This window comes from Protopterus annectens, chromosome 3.part1 (assembly GCF_019279795.1).
Source record: "Protopterus annectens isolate FY-2018-M chromosome 3.part1, PAN1.0, whole genome shotgun sequence".
Taxonomy (NCBI): Eukaryota; Metazoa; Chordata; order Ceratodontiformes; family Protopteridae; genus Protopterus; species Protopterus annectens.
In genome coordinates, this window is record NC_056732.1 from 519,672,576 (window position 1) to 519,692,642 (window position 20,067).

At 38.5% G+C, this 20,067-nt stretch overlaps 1 protein-coding gene across 1 annotated transcript in view; it reads left to right on the plus strand.

The window, feature by feature from the left end:
- GORASP1 (golgi reassembly stacking protein 1) overlaps positions 1–20,067 on the plus strand; it is a 584,558-nt gene that overhangs the window by 404,888 nt on the left and 159,603 nt on the right. Inside the window, exon 6 of the mRNA XM_044066947.1 lies at positions 365–584. Coding sequence (XP_043922882.1) covers positions 365–584 — 220 coding nt within the window. The remainder of the gene's footprint in view (positions 1–364; positions 585–20,067) is intronic.

Below are 20,067 nucleotides of genomic sequence, written 5' to 3' on the forward strand. Positions count from 1 at the left end.
GCACACAAGGAAATTGTGTCGTACAGTATGCCCTGCAGAAGTATTATAACTTCTTAAGTGTAATTTTTTGTAGAAGTTAAAATGACTGCCTCGGAAAACACATGAGAAAGGAATATCCTGCCCTCAAAGCAAGCTTTTAGATATTTTAAACACTAGGAAACTTTGAAGGGAGAGGGTGTTGCATGATTTCTTTTGGACTTCATAGTAACTTTATTGTGTTAGCTTGTCATTGTCTTTCATTCTGCTGTAGAATTCATGGAAGCGCATATCATTATTTAAATTCTGACTAACGCTCCTTTTGAATTGTGACAGATTGTCCTATGCCAGAAATAATTTAATGTCTTTATTTCTTCCTTGATTGCAGTTTAGGTTGTGGCATTGGATATGGATATTTGCACAGGATCCCTGGCCAAACAGTCAAACTGAAAGAAAAAGAAATTAAGCCACCATCTCCACTGCCACCCAGCAATATCCCTTCCACTCTACCATCTCCATTGCTACCCAGCAATATGCCTTCCATGCTACAGTCTCCATTGCTACCCAGCAATATGCCTTCCATGCCACCTGCCAATGGATATACTGAGGTACAACAGATCATGGCCTTGTTTTTCAAGTTTCAGTAGTGATTTTTTTGTATTGATTTATTTATTTTACAGTAACTCTTAGTTCTTATATTTTGAAATTGCAGTAATTTTTTTTGTGTGTGTGTGCATGCATGCAAGAAGTCATAGCCTCTGTTGTGAGGTTTCAGTAAAGATTTTTGTGTGTATTTGTTTTACAACAACTCTTTTTTTCTTGTGTTTTGGAATTGCAGCACAAAGTTTTATGTATGCTTTTTATTTATTTTACAGTAGTTGTGCTTTAGAAGAGAAAACACTTCACATTTTTAGGGATTGAGACTCACACACACTGACTTTTAAGATGTAAGTAGTGCTTTGGCTGGCAGACAGTGAAAGAAAGGGAGGAGGTGAGAAACTGCAAACTGATTTAAAAATAATGTGGATTTTCTACGTTTTTTAGACTGATGTAAAGAAGTTTGATATATGGGAGGAAAGAGTAGCTCAGAAACATTTTTTATTAAGTTAGGCAAATATTTTCTACATCACTCAACCTATTTTTGTAGTATTCACTGGTGACATACATTCAAATCCAGGTCCTCAGACTAAGTATATAGCCACTGATCCTCTTAATGAAGACTTGTATAAAATCTGTGGTAATGGAGTAGCCCACATACACACATGAAACATGCACAACAAATCTGACATGCTATAGAGCTCAGTCACATTCCTTCAGCAGGATCTCTCAGCAGTCTCTGAAGTATGCCTTTAATGTGCTGACAGAGATGAGGACATCACCATTCATTGGTATATGTTGCTTGTAAACCAGAATTACTGGATATTGGTGAGGTTGCTGTTCTTTGAAAAAGTCATCTCACCTGTTTCTTGTCTGTGTCTCATTCTTTTATCAGCATGCAGAGACTTTTGGTGGTGAATAATAAAATCAACAGTTTAGAAATGTTGTCAGTAGTCTGCTTCTATATACTACAAGTAAAGATCCATCAGTTCTTGAAGTCCACAGTGAATGTTAAATGTGAACTCAGCACTGTAGGAGACATAAATATTGATTGGAAACAGCCCTCCTTTAAACTTCTGCACCCTCAAACACAACTCTGGTCTTACTTACCTGATCTTGATGACTAACTTAAAGGACGCTCATTCTAGATGGAAAAGTACCCCTGACTTGCATGTTAGTATCACCTCTGTCACTCATTCCTCTCTAACATAGATGATGAACAGCTGGGGTAGTTAGTTTATATGCTTTATTGTATAGAAACACATCAGGATGGATAGCAGCATCATAAAATATAAACAAACTGATTAATAGACCGACCTTACAGACATGCATGCTTACATCTCCACAGCTTACTACAAAGTGGCAGTCAGGCTCACACATGCTCAGTATTTATACACTTGTGCAAGCCCTTAGATAGCTTCTTAAAGGTACATATACACACATTGATTTACATCCTCCCTCTTAAAAAGATTGCCCTTAGTTGAAAATAACATTGGAGTTAGATATGCATTACTGTAGATATTAGAAACAAACATAACAATGTTCATATCCAAGTGGTTGTGTATCTATAACATGGTCTAGAGATGCGACCAGATCTGGTAACATAACAATCTGGGCTGAGTTTAGCAGCAGGGACAGGCTTTGTTGAACAACACATATCAGGAACTTCTGGATTCATCACAGGAATGGAAATATTCTCTGGAACTTCCTCTGGAGCAGGAACACTGGACAACTCACTCTAAGATAGTCTTTCTCCCAGGCTGTGTACTGTGGTATAGGCTCACACACCAAAATCAGATATTTCTGATTCCGCCTAAACTCTGCTCCTTTTGTTCCACAATATGCAATGTCGGCTGTGAGCAAATATTCTTCACAACTCCAGTCCAATCATAGCCTTTGGATGTTTGCATCCTTACCACTTCTCCTTCTCGTAATGGATTGAGCGGATTGCTGGTTTTATTGTAGTAGGACTTTTGGGTTAAACGCTTCTTCAACAGATTAGTTTTCATTGATCTGTTGTTCTTGACACATGGAATCAACAATTGACTACTGATTGGTAACGTGATTCTGGTTTGTCTCGACAGAAGTCTATGGGCAGGTGAACCAAGATGTTTATCATGAGAAATATTTGAGATTCAGGAGATTCAGGAAAACATCACTATTGTCTCATTTTGACTTCTCTGTTAACTGTTTCGCACTTTGAACTGCACATTCTGCCAAACCATTTGAGTGCAGATAATCTGGGCTACTCATGGCATGAGTAAAGTTCTACTCTTTGGCAAATCTTTTGAACTGTAGGCTTGTAAACTGTGTGCCATTTCAGAAATAACTTTGTGTGGATTATCATGGACTGCAAAATGACGCTTAATCTTAGTAATGACAGTACTGGATGCTAGGTTAGGGAGTAGGACAATCTGGAACCAATTAGAATAAGAGTCTACTAACACCAAATAATGTTGACCATTCCATTTGAAAATGTCAGTAGCTACTGTCGACCAATGTAGATCAGGAATCTGGTTTATTGAAGTGGTTCCTTCTGTTGACCAGGATGCAAGATAGTAATGTACCCTTGTTGCAAAGACTTTGAAACAATTATTTTCGGACCTTTCATAATGATACCATTGTCAGACAAAATCTCTTCTCTGTATGGAAAATAAGGTTGCACTTCTTGAGTTAAACTAGATTTCTTTGACAGCCATCCTTGTTGAATAATGAGCCTCTGTAAAACTGGGTCTGTGGCTTTGTGATCTCTCAGCTCATCAAGATATGTGGGAGAAAAATTTCTCACTTTCAAAATCAAGGTTTTCATTCTCATGCTGTTCAGTGGTGTTTCTGGGTGATCTGGATAATGTTATCAGGAAGGTAGAGAAGTTTGCCTTTCTTGTAGACAAGAGTGAAATTATACTTTTGCAATCTCAACATCATATGTTGCAATCTGGCTGGAGCTGTCTGCATAGGCTTTCTCAAGATAATGACTAGATGTTTGTGGTCTGTTTCGATCTGGATAGGTCTATCATAAACATAATTATGGAACTTTGAACATGCAAACACAATTGCCAAAAGCTCTTTCTTAATCTGAGCATACTACATTTCAGTTTGGGTAAGAGTTCTCGATGCATAGGCAACAGGCTGACTCTCTTGTAGAATGACTGCATCTAGACCAAATCTCTCGAAGCATCACATGAAAGAGTGACTAGCTTGTGAACCTCATAGTATCTGAGAGTTGGTTGACTGGCAGTTCTCTGTTTCAGAACATCAAATGTTCTTTGGTGCTGTTTTAACCAAGATTATGATGCATCTTTACATGTCAGCTCTCTAAGCAGTGCCAAATGTTGGCTCAAGTCTGGAATTAACTTGCCTAGATAGTTAACCATGCCAAGAAAATGTTGCAGGGTTTGAACATTGTCTGGAGCTGGCATCTTGAGAATGGCTGTTTGCTTAGAAGGGTCTGGACATAGGCCTGAACTGGTAAATAAATGACCAACATAACTAACTGCTTGTAGCCTGAATTTGCATTTCTGTGGCTTGAGCTTAAGATTCTCTTGACGTGCTCTTTCCAGAACTTTTCTGAGGTTTCTGTTATGCTCAACTTCACCATTACGTCTTACTAGTATGTCGTCTACTGTAATAGCACAAGGATGCCCAGAAAAAATCTGCTCCTTTGCATGTTGAAAGACTTCGCTTGCAGAATTTATTCCAAATGGCATTCTCAAAATCTGTACATTCCAAATGGAGTACTGAAGGTAGTTAGCAATGAGGATTTCTTGTTAAGCTGATTTTCCCAAAATGAACCCTTTCAGTCTAGAACAGAAAAAAATAGTGGCATTTGGCATCAGAGCTGCAGCTTTGATTGTGTTCATTGGATGATGAGGTCTTTGTAGTGCTTTGTTTAAATCTTGTGGCTGAATACATATTCTGATGTCATCTGAGCTTTTCTTATGAGCAACCACCATGGAAGATACCCAGTTAGTTGGTTCATCTACTGGACAAATCACACCTTGTTGCACCATTTTATCTAACTCAGCTTTGACTCCATCCTGCATAGCTATTGGAACTTTCTGGACTGGCCTGATAACTGGACTGACATCTGGGTCTAACTTCATGGAGTACACAACTGGAAGCTTGCCTAGTTTGTCTTTGAAAAGATTAGTATAGGTAGAAAAAATATGTTGGGCAATATTAGGGTAGTGGTCTTCCAAGATAACTTGATGGACTTGCTTATTAAATGAAAATAGTCCCATTTTCAAATTGTCTGTGAGCCCTAATAATGACTGGATGTGCCTCTTGATCACATAAAACAAGAGTAGCATGAAAGCACTACTGAGCCTTCATTCTGAATTTCTTCACCACCATAAACAACAAGCTTGGCAGACTTTGCCAAATCAAGCCTTTCACCATTACACACACACTAGCAAATGTTTCTGCAGACATAACATTGCACTTGGAACCTGTGCCAACTTTTAGCTCTATGCATTTTCCATTTATCCGAACAGTACAAAATACCTCATTCTTTGCCCATAAATCTACTCCATTAACTGTGTCATGAAGCACTGACACACCAACATAAAAAGGAAGTGACATAGTCACCGCTTTCCAATTGATCAACTCATTTTTTGAAATGTTCCCTTTTAATGAAAGAATGTGTGCCTTTTGATTTACAAAACCTCTTTAAATGATTCCACTTATTGTATTTGTGCCATTGCTGACCAAAAGGTAAACATTTTTCTTTTTTAGACTCATGATTTCCATCACAATTACAACAGTTGACAATAGATTGGGTCCCATGCTTTGAGTTTGCTGACTCACTCTTATGCTTCACTGTGCAAACTTTGGAAGTTGCTCGAAAGCTCTGGGATTTGACAGGGAGTGCTGCAGGGGCAGATGGACTTGCTTATTAAATGAAAACAGTCCCATTTTCAAATTGTCTCTGAGCCCTAATAATGACTGTATGTGCCTCTTGACCACATAAAACAAGTCGTAACTTCTCCCAGCAGAGTAACATGAAAGCACTACTGAGCCTTCATTCTGAATTTCTTCACCACCATAAGCAAGAAGCTTCGCACACTTTGCCAAATCAAGCCTTTCACCATTTCATACTCTAGCAAATGTTTCTGCAGACAAAACATTGCACTTGGAACCTGTGCCAACTTTGAGCTCTAAGGATTTTCCATTTATCCGAACAGTACAAAATACCTCATTCTTTACCCATAAATCTACTCCATTAACTGTTTCATGAAGCACTGATACACCATCAACCTAAAATGTGCGCGACATAGAGTCACCGTTTTCCAGTTGATCAACTCATTTTTTGAAATGCCCCCTTTTAATGAAAGAATCTGTGCCTTTTGATTTATAAAACCTCTTTAAATTATTCCACTTATTGCATTTGTGGCACTGCTGACCAAAAGCTAAACATTTTTCCTTTTTAGACTCATGATTTCCATCACAATTATGACAGTTGACAATAAACTGGGACCTATGCTTTCAGTTTGCTGACTCACTCTTATACTTCACTGAGACTGTGCGAACTTTGGAAGTTGCTGGAAAGCTCTGGGGTTTACCAGGGGGTGCTGCAGGGGCTACAGTTTCTGCCATGTGCTTGGGCTTGTTTCTTTTAACCACATGCTGCATACTATCAACATGAGCTCTAGAAGTTACTGGAAGCATGTATATCTCATTTGTAAGCATAAGAAAGACAAGCCAAATGGCTCAAAAACTTGTAAACAGTAATAACAATAAAAACAGCAAGCCACCAAGGCAGTATTTGCTTGAAACACAAGTTTATTTAACATTAAACACTGTCAAAGTAAAGCCAACTAAGCGCTTTCGCCAAGAAACATGAATTGGCTTCATCAGAGTCACTCAGTTATGATGCAACTTCCTTTATATACTCTAACTACTTAAGCAATTATTCATGATTTTGCTTGCATCAATGAAATTACCCTGACTAAACTTAAAGGTATACTTCCCCTGAATATGTCATATACAGAGTAGTATGCTGTAAACCACAATAATCTAGAGCACGATCTCTGAGTATATTTAGTCGCTAGTAGTGACTTTTCCCCTTGTCTAAAACATATGATGCCATGCAGTGGTTGACCTGGATCACTGCGTATGGGTGACTGAGAAAAGAAGTGTAGAGTTAAGCGGTTATGTCACTATATGCATGACATGCAGATGTGGGAGTTGGTAGGTGTCTACATATATAAAGTAAGAACAAATATCTGATAATGAAGCAAAGGGCTTTCTCTGACAGCTGCAGTTAGACATAATATTGTGTAGTTTACACAGGATGTTGATAAAAAAGGGCTTAAAAGTTAAAATGACTTATTTAATCACTGACTCACTTGCTGATCAATAGGTGCTTTTGTGATGAGGCCCCTGTCTGCTTATGCAGTGTGGTTGCTCAATCAGGATGTTGCTTTTGAACTATTGCCAGTTAAAAAGAGGGCTGCCTAATGCAGTTAGATAAGGCTTCAGTTGAGTTACACTTGGCAGCTCAGAGAACGTTCCATGTATTACTCAAGTTTTTCTATTAAAATAAGGCTTTGTTTAAAGCTGAGTTTTGTCAGGTAATGGAGAAACTATTCACTTATGCTGTACTTACAGGACCATAAAATGTCATAACATATCATGTTTATATCTGGTGGATTTTGGTTTTATTGGCCTGAATGCTTTAATAAAGACTTGTAAAAAAAATCAGGGCCATTTAGAAGCCATATAGTTAAGACAGTTGTGTGACTTTAGGGGATAATTTGTGTATTTCCCATAGATGGACCTTTATCAAAAGAGGCTTCACATATTACACTGTGAAGTCTCTGGTTCACAAGGGTCATCTTGATGCTTTTGCCTATGAAGGTATTCTCTGTGACATTTTTACTTGTTTATTGTTTTACTAAAATGAACGTATGAAGAGTACTGATTAAGATGCCCTTGCACTGGCTAATTTGGTGTTCTGATATTGAGTTCCTGCACTCAGATCTCACATTTTTCTGTAGCCCATGCCTCACTGCCGTAGTGTCAGAGTTAAAGGATATGCCTGATCACAGAATCTTCAGTTCTTTCTTGCTGCTTCTGTGGTTCAGATCTCACGCCAAGATGTATTCTTGGCAAGCTCCTACATTCTGTGCTTAAGAAGATAATTAAGAGCAGGGTAGTAAGTAGTAAGTTTTTTTTTTTTTCAGAAATATATAAACTTTATTTAACTGCAGCACACATGAGCACTCTGAAACAGTCATCAACAATAAAAAAAGAAAAAATACTAAACATGTAATATACAACTTTCATGTATCCAAGGTCTGTTTTATCCAATATGCTAAAACACAACAGTTACTCCATCTGAATTGCCCAGCAATGAAAAAACATCTAAAGAGTCAATTTCTATCAATTTCTTCTTGATTAAAGCCAAAGACTTATGAAGGTAAATACTCAATTATTTGCTCTACCCCACTCCTTTTGTTCCCAAACTGAAAAATTAGAACTAATACCACAGCGATTATTTTTCTAATAACTAACCAAACTAACCAAAGATTGTTCAAGATAATGGTTTCACCCCCTAATAACTCATTATAATCCAAACTATGTTTTCTAAATAACTTCCACTTCTACCCAAAACCAAATGAGTCTAAGACCATTCTTGGCCCTCAAAACCTGCCGTCCTGGAAATGCTTTAGCATAAACTTCCATATTAGAGACCCCAAACCACCCATATTAAACTTTCTTCCACTCTAACAATTGACTCATTCCATAGAAATTGAAAAAGTAATTTAAATAACTTCCCTATTCATTTGGTTTTGACAATATGGGGTAAATGATGGAATAAAAAGAGTACTTTTGCAAGTATCTCCATTTTAATTGTTTGTATTTTAAGCATGAAAGAGAATAGTGAGTGATGTCACAAAGATAATTTATCTTGAACAAAAATATAACACTTTGGCATGCAATTCTAACAGATGATTGAGGGGAAATGTTATTATTATACCCAGATATGAGCATTCTTTAATAATTTTAATTCCTTCTAAAGAAGAGTAGACTTCTAAACTACAAATACAAACCCTATTTAGTGGCAAAAGCATAATTTTTGTTTTATTATTGTTATTCTTATGGATGTCGGACAATTTCACAAACCTGTTTAACAAAGAAATTTATGATCAGCATTTATTGGGTCTCACATCCAAATAACCCCATTGCCCGCAAACACTGCAGAAAGAACAAGAAGGGCTGAACAAAGGCTATATGGCAAATTCTAAAGCCTCCCTCTGTAAATCATTTGCCAAAATGTGAATAACCAATATGAAGAGAAGTGGGAATAGGGAGTATCCTTGCCCTCATGCCTCTTTGTAAGCCAATCCTGTCTTTTACAACACCATTAGTGTCAATAAAGGCTTCTGATGCCATGCATAACAACTAAAACCTGCCTTACAAACTCAATTGGGAACTTATATTCTGGTTGGGTTTGCCTAAAAAATTCCCATTCTACTGAGTCAGAAATCCAGTAATAAAACAACACTAGGTTCTGAAGAAGTTATACTTGATTGCTGTAAATTCAGCTACAAGTGAACCATGTCTCCTTCTCCCATTCTCTCCTTAATGAAGCTCTGCTGTCTGTGTTTAACCAAATTTCTCAAAATACCTTCTAGTTTTTGTGCTAAGACTTTTGCAGAAATTTTATTATCAGTGAGAAGCGGTGAAATAGATCTTTTCGATCCAGGATCAGTCAGGTCCCTCGCATGTTTGGGTAAGTAAATTATCCTGGCATAACTTAGTGATTTTTGGGAACTGTCGCTTTCCTCATCCTCTCTATACAAAACAAATAATAAGAGGCTTAAAGTATTTAAATCTTTTGTAAGACTGTGAGAAAAACCCATCTGTTCCTGGTGCTTGTCCTGACTTAAGGGCTTCAATAGCTTTGTTTTTCCTAAACCCTCGCTATTCTCAGCTGAAGTATAGGGGAGGCTTAAAAAAACAAGAAAAAAAAATAAACTTACCATCTCATCCCTACTAATAATCACTTTAGACTTGCATAGTTCAGATAGATGATTAACCGATATTTAATTAAGTTTGTGCATCTTATGCGTGACTTGCCCATTAGAAGATTTAAGGGCACCCCCAGTAGCCACCCCCTTACATCACTCATTTATTTTCCTGGTGAAACACTGTAGAAGTAATTCCTTAGCCCACCATATATATTTGATGCTTTTTCATTTTTCCTGATTCCGAATAAATTATAATGCCTGGTATTTTTGTCTAAGCTGTTTTACATTCTCTTTCACCACCATGTCCTTAAACTCACCTCTTTTATAAATTGCTTTCTGCAGCACTGTATGCTCTTCCTTTTAATTTATAGCCTTATAAGAAATCATATAATGCTTTATCTTGGATTTTGAAAGTCTCCCACACTCTAAACATTCCATACCCTATCATTTGTACTTTCCATAATCCAGGAATCCACTCTCCCAACTCCTCCATCCTCTTTGAATCCTTTAAAAAAAAAGAGGATCAAAGTTCCACACCAACTTTCCCTTTTTATTAGTGAAGTCCGATAATTCAAATAAAACTGTATTATTATCAGACAGAGGGCCTGAGCCATGAGTCATTTGAATAACATTACCTAAGTAGGTCTTTCTGAAAGCCAGTAGTCAATTCTGTTTGCATTTCTCCTCTATAAACCCACATAAGTGCAATCCTTCTGTGCAGGATAGCTTGTAAGCAAGATATCAATCAGGTTCTTACCCAGACTATACCATACTTAGGAAGCCTGGGCTTATCCAATGGTATTTTGTCTAGTAAGGGATCTGGGATTACATTAAGGTCCCTACCAATTATAACTTTGGTATCCCACAGTCTAGCCACTGTACCCCAAAACTCATTCAAAACCCATTCCTAATAATCTTTCGGGCCATAAATGTTTTGTAAAATCAAAGAACCATTTGCTTCATGAACAGTTAAAATTAGCCATCTCCCTTCCTATTCCTTAAATTCTGAAATGACCTATTATCCTAACTTTTTATGAACTAAAATTGCAGCCCCTTTTTTTGCAGAATTACACCCATTAGTTCTGTTCCAGCCAGGCCATGCATAACCAAACACATTACTACTTTTGCATTTTAGCCTTATTTTTCTTGTAAAAGGACAATTCTCACTTGCAGATTCTTAAGTATATTGAAATCTGCCTTTTTATGAGGAGACCTCAGACTCGTAATATTCCAAGACACAAAAAGAATCTTATTTTATTTATTTATTTATTTATTTATTTGATTTTTGTTAACCAGGATAGTCCACAGGGCCAGAAGAACGCATTTTCAGTGGAGGCCCGGGTAGAAAAACTCCATGGTACAAAAAATAATAATTTAGAATCGCAAATAAGATATAAATAGCAATTGGTTTGTAAAATAAATTACAATCAAGAACACCGGAGTAGAAGTACAAGTTTTAAACATTGCAATTATTATAAATTACAATTTTATGCAATCAGTATAAGCAGTTGCATGGTGTATTTGTTAATAAGAGTTTAAAATACAGTGTGCTGTTATATGTAGGTGACTAGGGGAACAGGAAGAGGAGAGGTGAAATTATGGGGGCTTAGTGCAAGTACATTTCCAACATGAGGTAAAGTGGGAATGGAGGGAAATTTTAAAATGATGGTGGTTTTGAATAGATCGAATAGTTAGAGGCAAGGCATTCCAATTTTTAGCTATTGCATGACAATAAAGTAACTTGACAGGAGGGAGATTAGGTTTATGGACCTGTAGTAGTTTCTGATCCCCTGATCTAAGGGAGTAGTAATAGTTGAATGTAAAGCTTAGGGCAGGACAGTCTTGGGGTCTGAAGAGTATTTTATGAGTAGTGGTTAACTGCAATTAGGAGAAGTAGTTAGGTAGTTCTAGACAATTTGGTGAACGAAGAACAGTGCAGTGATGGGTGGAGTATTTGGAGTTAGTTGCAAATTTGGCAGTTTTGTTGTAGCAAGAGTCAAGTTTGTGTATGGATGAATTTTGTAAATTAGTCAGTAGAGGGGCACCATAAAGGAGAGAGAGTAGAAGGTATGTTGGGGCTAGGATTATTTTTGTGGATGTACTTATGAAGTGATTTTTCCTAAAGAGGGTATTGTGTTCTATATGAAGGTCAAATTTCATAAGTTCATCAATAATGACTCCGAGAAGTTTTGTGTGAGTAACAACCTCTATAAGTGATTTATCAAGAGAGAAAATGGAGAATTCAGAGTTGTTTATGGGGGTTGATTTTCTAGGGGTGGAAAGTATGAATTTGGGGGGGGGGGTTTGGATTTAGGGAAAGGTGGTTGTTGTACATCTAACTTTCAGTGGAGGAGAAGGCTTTTTGTGTAAGAATAAGCAATTCAATAATAGAGTTAGCAGAACAGATGATGGTGGAGTCATCTGCATACTGAACTATGGTACTCTGAGATATGGATGAGGTGAAAAGCATTGATCAAAGTATGGAACCTTGGGGAACACCAGTGGAGGTATTTAGGAAAGGAGAGATGGCATTCTGCCATCTAACAGCTGTTGTCTTTGATTCAAGTAACTGGAATACCAATTTAGAGTAGGGAGGACAGACCAGGGTTAGAGAGCTGGGAGAGGAGAAGACTGTAAGATATGGTATCAAAGGCCTTAGAAAGGTCTAGGAAAAGGGCTGAAACTATTTACCAGAGTCGCGGGCTCTATTTACAGTATCCATAAATGAGAGAAGGGTGGTCATGGTACTACGGCCAAGTCTAAAGCCATGCTGTGATGGGAGATAGTAAATGATTGGCCAAAAAGTAGTTGAGAATTGACACATTTTTCAAGGAGTTTGGAGATAGGGGAGAGAATGGCTATGGGACGAAAGTTAGTGATGTCGTTATATTTGCCACCTTTGTGGAGGGGAAGTATGAAGGCCTTTTTCCAGGCAATGGGAAAGTAGGACTCTAGAAAGGATCTGCTTATAAGACTACTTATAGGGTTTGATATACTGTCAGCAGCTATTTTTCAGGTATTCTGTGGGAAGATTGTCAGGGGCATTGGAGCAAGTTTTTAATTTTAGTAATACTCGTTTTATGGTTGATGTTGGAGTAGGCTTTAGGGAGAAGGAAAAAATAATGTTGTATTGAGTTCTTCAGAGGATTGGGTGAGTATTGGGGAGGAGGTGCAAGTGGGTGACATAGGGGTAGGTATGCCGAGGTTTGTCTGGGAGAATTTTGCGGTGATGTTGGTTATGGAGTCTATGAAGTAACCAGAAGGCTGTGTCTTCCATAGTTTTATCAGGATGTGAGTAGGGATTTTTTTTTGCCTGGGTTAAAAAGTGAGGTAATGGAGCTCCAGAATCTCTTTGAGTTCTTTTGGTGGTTAGACTGTAAGTTTTGGTAATATTCTTTTTTATCTTTATTAACTAGTTTTTTTTTACATGGTTGCAAAGTTCTTTGAATTTTTGTAGATCAGTGATATTTTTGTGGGTATGCCATAACTTCCAAATTTTGTCTCTAGTATGCATGATATGTTTGAGTAGATTTGAATAGCCAAGGGACATGGTTATTTTTTATTCTCTGTAATTGTAGAGGTGCAAGGCTATTTAGAGTATTCATGAATGAATTATTGAAGTACTCAACAGCTTCATCTAGTGGGAGGGTTTTAGCGGGTGCCAGTTAATAGATTTTGGAATATTGTTGAAAGTCATAGGGTTAAATGAGGACAAGTTCCTTATTTGTTTATATTGATGCTGGTTATGATTAGAAGGGGATGCACGGATTATAACAACTGGGAGATGGTCACTGAGTGTGTTTGGCAGTGTTCCTGCTGAGGATACTTTGGAAGGATTTGAGACCAGAATCCCAGTCTAAGATGGAACTGTTTTCAGTCCCTTTGTTTGATCTGGTAAGAGAGTGTATAAGTTGAGTGAAGTGGAATAGATTAATGTTTGAAGAAGGGTGGCTGGAGTTAAGTTCAAGCCAGTTAATATTAACCTCACCTAGTATGATAGTTTTATTTTCTGTATTGGAAGAAGTCCAGGCTAGAATATCCTCTAATATAGCTATGTTGTTACCAGGGGGTATTTAGAGAGCCATGATGCAAAGTTTCTTATTTATGTTTATATTTAGGAAAGATATGAGAATATCTGCATTTGAGAACTGTGGTATTGGATTAGTAAAAGGAGCAAGCTTGAGTGAGTTGAAGTAAAGAAGAGCAACTCTGCCTCCTTTTTTATGAGTCCTGTCTAAACTTGTTGTCTGAAAACCTGGTGGGAGAAATTCTGTGTCTTTGATGTGGGGTTTTAGCCAAGTTTCAGTAGTTACGGTGATATCTGGTTGTTGATGATCGACCCAAGCATGAAAGTGAGAGATTTTATTTTTTTATGCTGCTTTAGAGGTTTAGATTTACTATATATAGAGACTTGTGTAAGTTTTTATTGTTGGAAGTAGAGAGAAAGTTGTGTATTGGGGCCCGGATTGGGATGCATGTCCCCTGATAGAATTGTGGTGATAGGGTTAGGGGAATGACAAGATTGTACTGAGCTTTGAAAGATAATGGGATCATATGTTGGGAAATATATGTTTGGTGGTAATGGTGATTGTAATACACTTTTAAATGTTGAAAAGTTGAACTTTATTTTGAGATGGAGGAGGGGGTTAGTTGAAAGAGACTTGGTTAAATAGGAGGGGAAGATGATGTGGGTGATGTTCTAGGGATATTAATAGGTGAGGGAATGGGATATTTAGGGTAGTGGAGCAGAAAGGATAAGAGAGATGCGAAGAGCAGTGGAATGAAGATTGTGATAGTTTGAGTAAGGGACATATTAGTCGGAGTTGTAGAGTAATAATGAATGAGGGGATAGGAGATGGAGAGAGTGATTAGATGAGAGAAGACAGAAGAGTTTAGGGAGAGCAGTAAGTTATATAGAGGAATGAATATAGTGTATGAAATGGGGAGAAAGTTGTAAATAGAGTAGTTGATAATGAGACTAGTGAAGTAAGAAGCCAATGGGAAGTAGAGTAGTCTAAGCTGAAATTAGTATAAGGTGATAGGGTATGTGAGGAGTATGGTGGAGCAGTAGGATGGGGGTGGGGAGGGTTATGAATTGGAAAGAATAGGACTGGGCAGAGAAAAAGGGGGGAGTTAGTCTGTTCTGATTGGTTTGCGTTAATGAGGGGATGGCCTTAGTAAGTATAAATTTGGAGAAGGTGGGGGTGAGGGGGTGGGAATAGGGGTAGGGGAGCGGAGTGAGCCCAAGTGCAGCAGGACACACCAGATGTGTTTTTTCTTGTATATTGCAGAAACAATCAGCAAGACCTAGGGTCTAGGGTGAAAAATTCAGTTCCAGGTACTTTATCCCACTCTGCAAGGCTTGCAACCCTATTTGGTTTAACTAGTACTAACAGAATGGAATATTCCCTCATATGAGTGGCTGCTAAGTCAAAAGAAACATTGAGAGACTTAATCACATTCCCTTGACCTTATTTACTCAGTGGAGATTTAACAGGAGATGAGACTGGTGTTCTGTCTTTCTTCTTCTTCTCTGACATAACCACATCTGTGGAAGAAGGTTTTGAATGATGGGATTCTGGCAGCCAGCATTTAGTTCTGCGCCAAGGTTATCCAACATTGCTTCTGTTTCCACTGGCTGACCAAAAACATAAACTTGCCCACAGATTTGGATTTTCAGTATGGCTGGAAATTTCATTTACTCCTGTAGATTTTTCTCTCCGTATTTCCTTAATATAAGTGCAAAAGCTTTCCTTTTAAGATAGAAGGACATAGAATAGTCAGACGCAACTCTGACCTTGGATCCCTAAATTAAAATAAAGCCTTCAGATTCCATAAATTTTTGTAAAATCATTTCCTAGTGATTGTAGTCCAAACATTAGATTAATAAACTGTCTAGACACACAGGGAACATGGTGCCTTGGGGTTACTTTTTTGTTCCCGTTTCACAGCAATCAAGATGTCATTCCCCAAAACTCTTTCAAATTATTTGAAGTAAAAGACAGCGGGTTTTCTCCTTCTGTGCCCTTGGGCATCCCATTAAAACATACATTATTACATATTGCTCTATTTTCTATCTCATCCATTTTGTATTCTAAATGAGCAAAGAAAGAAAGACTATAAATCCTTCAAGTCCGTGGAGTGAAAGCTGATCTTAGCTGATAAAGCCATGAATTGAGCTTGCTTGTCAGCTAAACACTCTTTGGTTGTTCTTAACTGCTGCTCATGAGTAGCCAACACAATTTTAATGTGCTGTACATCCTTCAAAATAGTCTGAGTCATTCAAGTAAGAGGCTTCTTGCTAATCCATAACACCTTCAGCTCTTCTGCAGAGCTTTACTACTATTCTGCCATCTTAGTTGCTGCATCATGTTCCTTTAAGCAGGGCCGGCCTTTGGTCACCTGTTGCCCTAGGCAAAAAGACTCCACAGCCTTGCATGCCTTGCAACCTTTTGGATTTGTGGATTACCTTCCCATCTATATCAGTCCTTGACCCAACATCCATATCAGTCCTTGACCCAACATCCTTTCTGCTTTGGTATACTTAGTCCAGCATCCCTCTTCTGCCGCTGTCAGCCTCACCATTGAGGTTCTCCCTCTCTGCATCTCAGTTGGCCCCAGTGTGGTCTTCTAAAAGGCTGCTGGAGTCCTCTGATACTTAATCCCCAGAAGACCCAAAAATGACATGCTATATATGGAATTGGAAGCAGATGTTTTCATTCTCTGCTATTACAATATGTACCTCTGCTATCTAACCTACACACTGTATTTTTCAGAGAGGCATGTCAGCCAAATTATAGTATATTGCAATGGAGCTGCATGATAGCTCTGTAAAGAAAGAGATAAGGCTCTGGCATCTACTTCATCTGCTTCTTCTAGTATCATGAACTGTACAATTCTTGTAGCTTCTAATGCTGTGGAAAGGGCAGCTAGAAAAGCAGTGTCTGTATGGTGGTCTTCCTGGCTGCAGCAGACTTGGCTCATTGGGGATGCTGCAATGAGTTTTTTTTCCCTTTAAAGGACCCCTCCTACCTGGATGAGAAATCAACAAGCATCTTAATTGTATCATGCAGACAGGACAGAGCCTCACTGATGGAGGAGTTAAGGTTTCCTCTTACGCAGATTTCCCTTTCTAAGATAAAGAGGAGCCAGTACCATCTTTGGTTTAGATAACTCCGCAACAACCTCAAGAACATGAAGTGTCTGAGAATTGTCACTTGTCTCAGACTGGGGCACAGAAAAGCCACTGGCAGAGGGATTAGGATTTCTGGCATCCACAGGGGGGGGCTAAGGGCAAACACTGTGGTGGATTGTAGCAATCCTGACTCCTTACCCACCTCCTATTCTAAGTGGAAATGGAGAGGTTCTTCTTCCAAGTTCGTCCCTGGAGAAAGATCTGTAGGGAACTATGAATTGTGGAGATCAAACGTCTTTACAATCCTCTTGCTCCCCTTGCTATGACCGTCTTTACCCTTGATGGATGTTTCCCCATCAGAGGTGAGTCACCAACTTCTCACAAAAAGAAATGTGTTGGAGAACCATCTGGACCATACTGGACAGAGATACTGTTACAGATTCTTTTTAGTATCTGAAAAGAAAGGGTTTTTGGGCCATTAATTGACCAAAAGACAACACATCCCCAGAGAGTAATTTCATAAGGTGATGGTGCTCTCTCTCCTTCTTCAGTGTTTTTCAAGAGAATACTGGATAGCTGTTTGGATTTTCAAGCTGTTTATCTGTATTTACATAAAGACTGAGAAAACTCCCTGAAGAGCACTGCTTTTCTGAATAGGAGCTAGTATCTTTCAGTTCAGGACTGTTTAGTCTCAGTTAAGATCCAGGGTGTTTATCAAATGTATTAATGTTGTTGCAGTGCAGCTGAGATTGCAGGGAGCCAAGGTTTTCCAGTACTTAGATGATTAACTTCTGGCTTCACTGCCTAACAATGGTCTTTTGAAATGAAAGAGTATGGCCTCAAACTGTAACTCCCTGGGAGCCAACAGTTGTCTTTCCAAATTCCCATATTCATCTAGTACTGTTCACCTCCCTGGGAGATGACCTTTAATCTTGTATATTCCTGTCATCATTCAGTGTAAGTACCAGCTTTCCTAAGCTGTTCCTTCAATGCCATAACAGTTAACCTTCCAAATGACCATCTACATCCAGTGCTGTTCATCTTCCTGAGGTTACTGTTAAACTTCTAAATTCCTATCTTAGTCTGAATTCTGATATATTGGTTTTTCATCAAAGTATCTAAACCCTCTAAAACCAATGTATCAGAATGCAAAGACTTAAGCACACAAATCAAATCTAGTCAAATTCTGTGGTAAAGTATCAAAATTCACTTTCTACACCATCCCAAGCATTGCCTTAGCAGATAAATTCGCAAAGGAGCTTTATACCCACATAAATAGTATAGAATTGGTAGTGCCATACAGACTCAAATACAATGAGAAATTTAAATGCACACTGCTCTTGTTGTCCACCACAATAAATAAAATCTACAGTAAAAGAAGCAAAACTCTTGAAGTGTAAACAGCAGATCTACAAACCCCCAAGTGAGGGAAAGTATTATGAATTTGACTAAAAATTTAAAATGAATTAGCTGTATTAAGGCAACCTATGAACTAATGTTGGCATCTGAAGCCAAGAACAGTTACAATTCCTTTTTAGTTATGTTAGAAAATTAAGAAAATAACACTCAACAATGTACAGAACTTGTACTTAATGACAAAACCTACTCAGATCTGGCGGATATTGCTAATATACTAAAAAAAAAATTTAGTTCTAATTTCACTCCTGAGATGATTGTCCAAAGCCCTATGAATTCTGTATCACTCAATCCTTCCATTGTCACTAGAGAACACGTACTTGAAAGTGCAGTTCAAGACTAAGAACACTTCCTCCATGGGCTGTTTGTTAAATAGTACTAAATATGGCCTGGTGGAACCACTTCATAAGCTATTTAACCTGAACCTGGCTACAGGCTCAGTCCTGGAAGTATGGAGTACAGCACTGGTGATGGCACTTCATAAAGATCACCCTACTTCCAACCCTAGAAACTATCGGCACAACAGCCTGACAAGTTTTATTTCTAAGGCCATGGAACACATTCAAACAGACTTGATTTAACATGGGTATTAAAAATCTCTTCAGGCTAAATCTGCAGCAATTTGGTTTTGCAAAAGGTAGATCCTGTCAAATGAACCTGGTAAACTCCTTTGAAAAGGTAAGACAAGCTGTTGACAATGGACACAGTATACACACAGCTTATCATGATATGGCCAAGGCATTTGACATCTTCTCCCATGCTTTTGTAATAAATAAAGTGAGTGCATTACAGATAGATTCCTGTGTGGTAGGATCGAGAGCTAATCAGCTAAAAGACAAAAGCCATATGGTGCAGGCGCAGCGCCAAAGAACATGAAAATGACCAGTGGGGTCCTGCAAGGCTCGGTGCTCGGGCTGCTTTTGTTTGATATTTACTTCTTTGACCTACAGACTGAAAATTAAGGCCTATGGTTAACCCAGTTTGTAGTCATCTGCAAAGTTGGGAGTCCTCATCAGAGCCTTCTCTGGTACAGCACTTACACTTATAAATGCCTGGTGTATTTAAAATCGACTTAAATTAAATGCTAAAAAATTGAACATCATCGCATTTGGCTGACCCCCTAAGGATGTAGCACTGACAGTACCCCACTTCAAAATGAAAATGTACTCAAAAGACCTGGGCACTTGGGCTGAAAATTCTCTCTCCTTTGATTACTATGTAGCAACAGCTGTCAGGAGACCTTCTACTTGGTGCAATTGATCTCCAAGCGAATATCATTCAGATTTGTACATGTCATTGTCCACTTGTATTAAGCACTGATCAGACCAATTATAGAATATGACCCACTTTTTGGGATGTACCTCACTAGACACATCAACAGTTAGAAAGATCACAGAGGTTCCTAGCAAGGAGAATCACAGGCTTAAAATCCCTACGCTACCAATAAAAACTAGCACTGTCTCTGTTTTTTGTGTCTTTACAGGCACTTGAGGAGCTCTGTGCCTTACCTTTGTAGCTATTAGGGATCAGGTAGTCCAGAATCTCTTATACTTTCACAAATCAAGCAATCCCACAAATACCATAGCAAAGGATCTAAACCTGCTTCAACAGGTACATAAAACAAGATGGAGAGAGATTCAGTACTAAGCATCTCCCTCACCTCTGGAATAGACTCCCCCTGCAGATAAAACAATGAATGGGACCTGGATAATTGTATGGGTATTCATAAATTCACCCCAGGGTTGACTGGCCTAGCCCTGTTTGGGAGAGGCAAGGGACAGTCTAGGGTGGGAATGGTAAGAAATGTTGACCGCAGGGTTTGGTAACCTTGAACTTCCTATGAAATGCTTAAGCAGTTGTTGTGTCTTTCAGCTTTTCCTGGTTAGGGGTTGCCACAGCGGAACTCCGGTCCGCTAATGATTGGCAGTTGATTTTTACGTGCTGAGTTGCCAGCCCTAACGCACAACC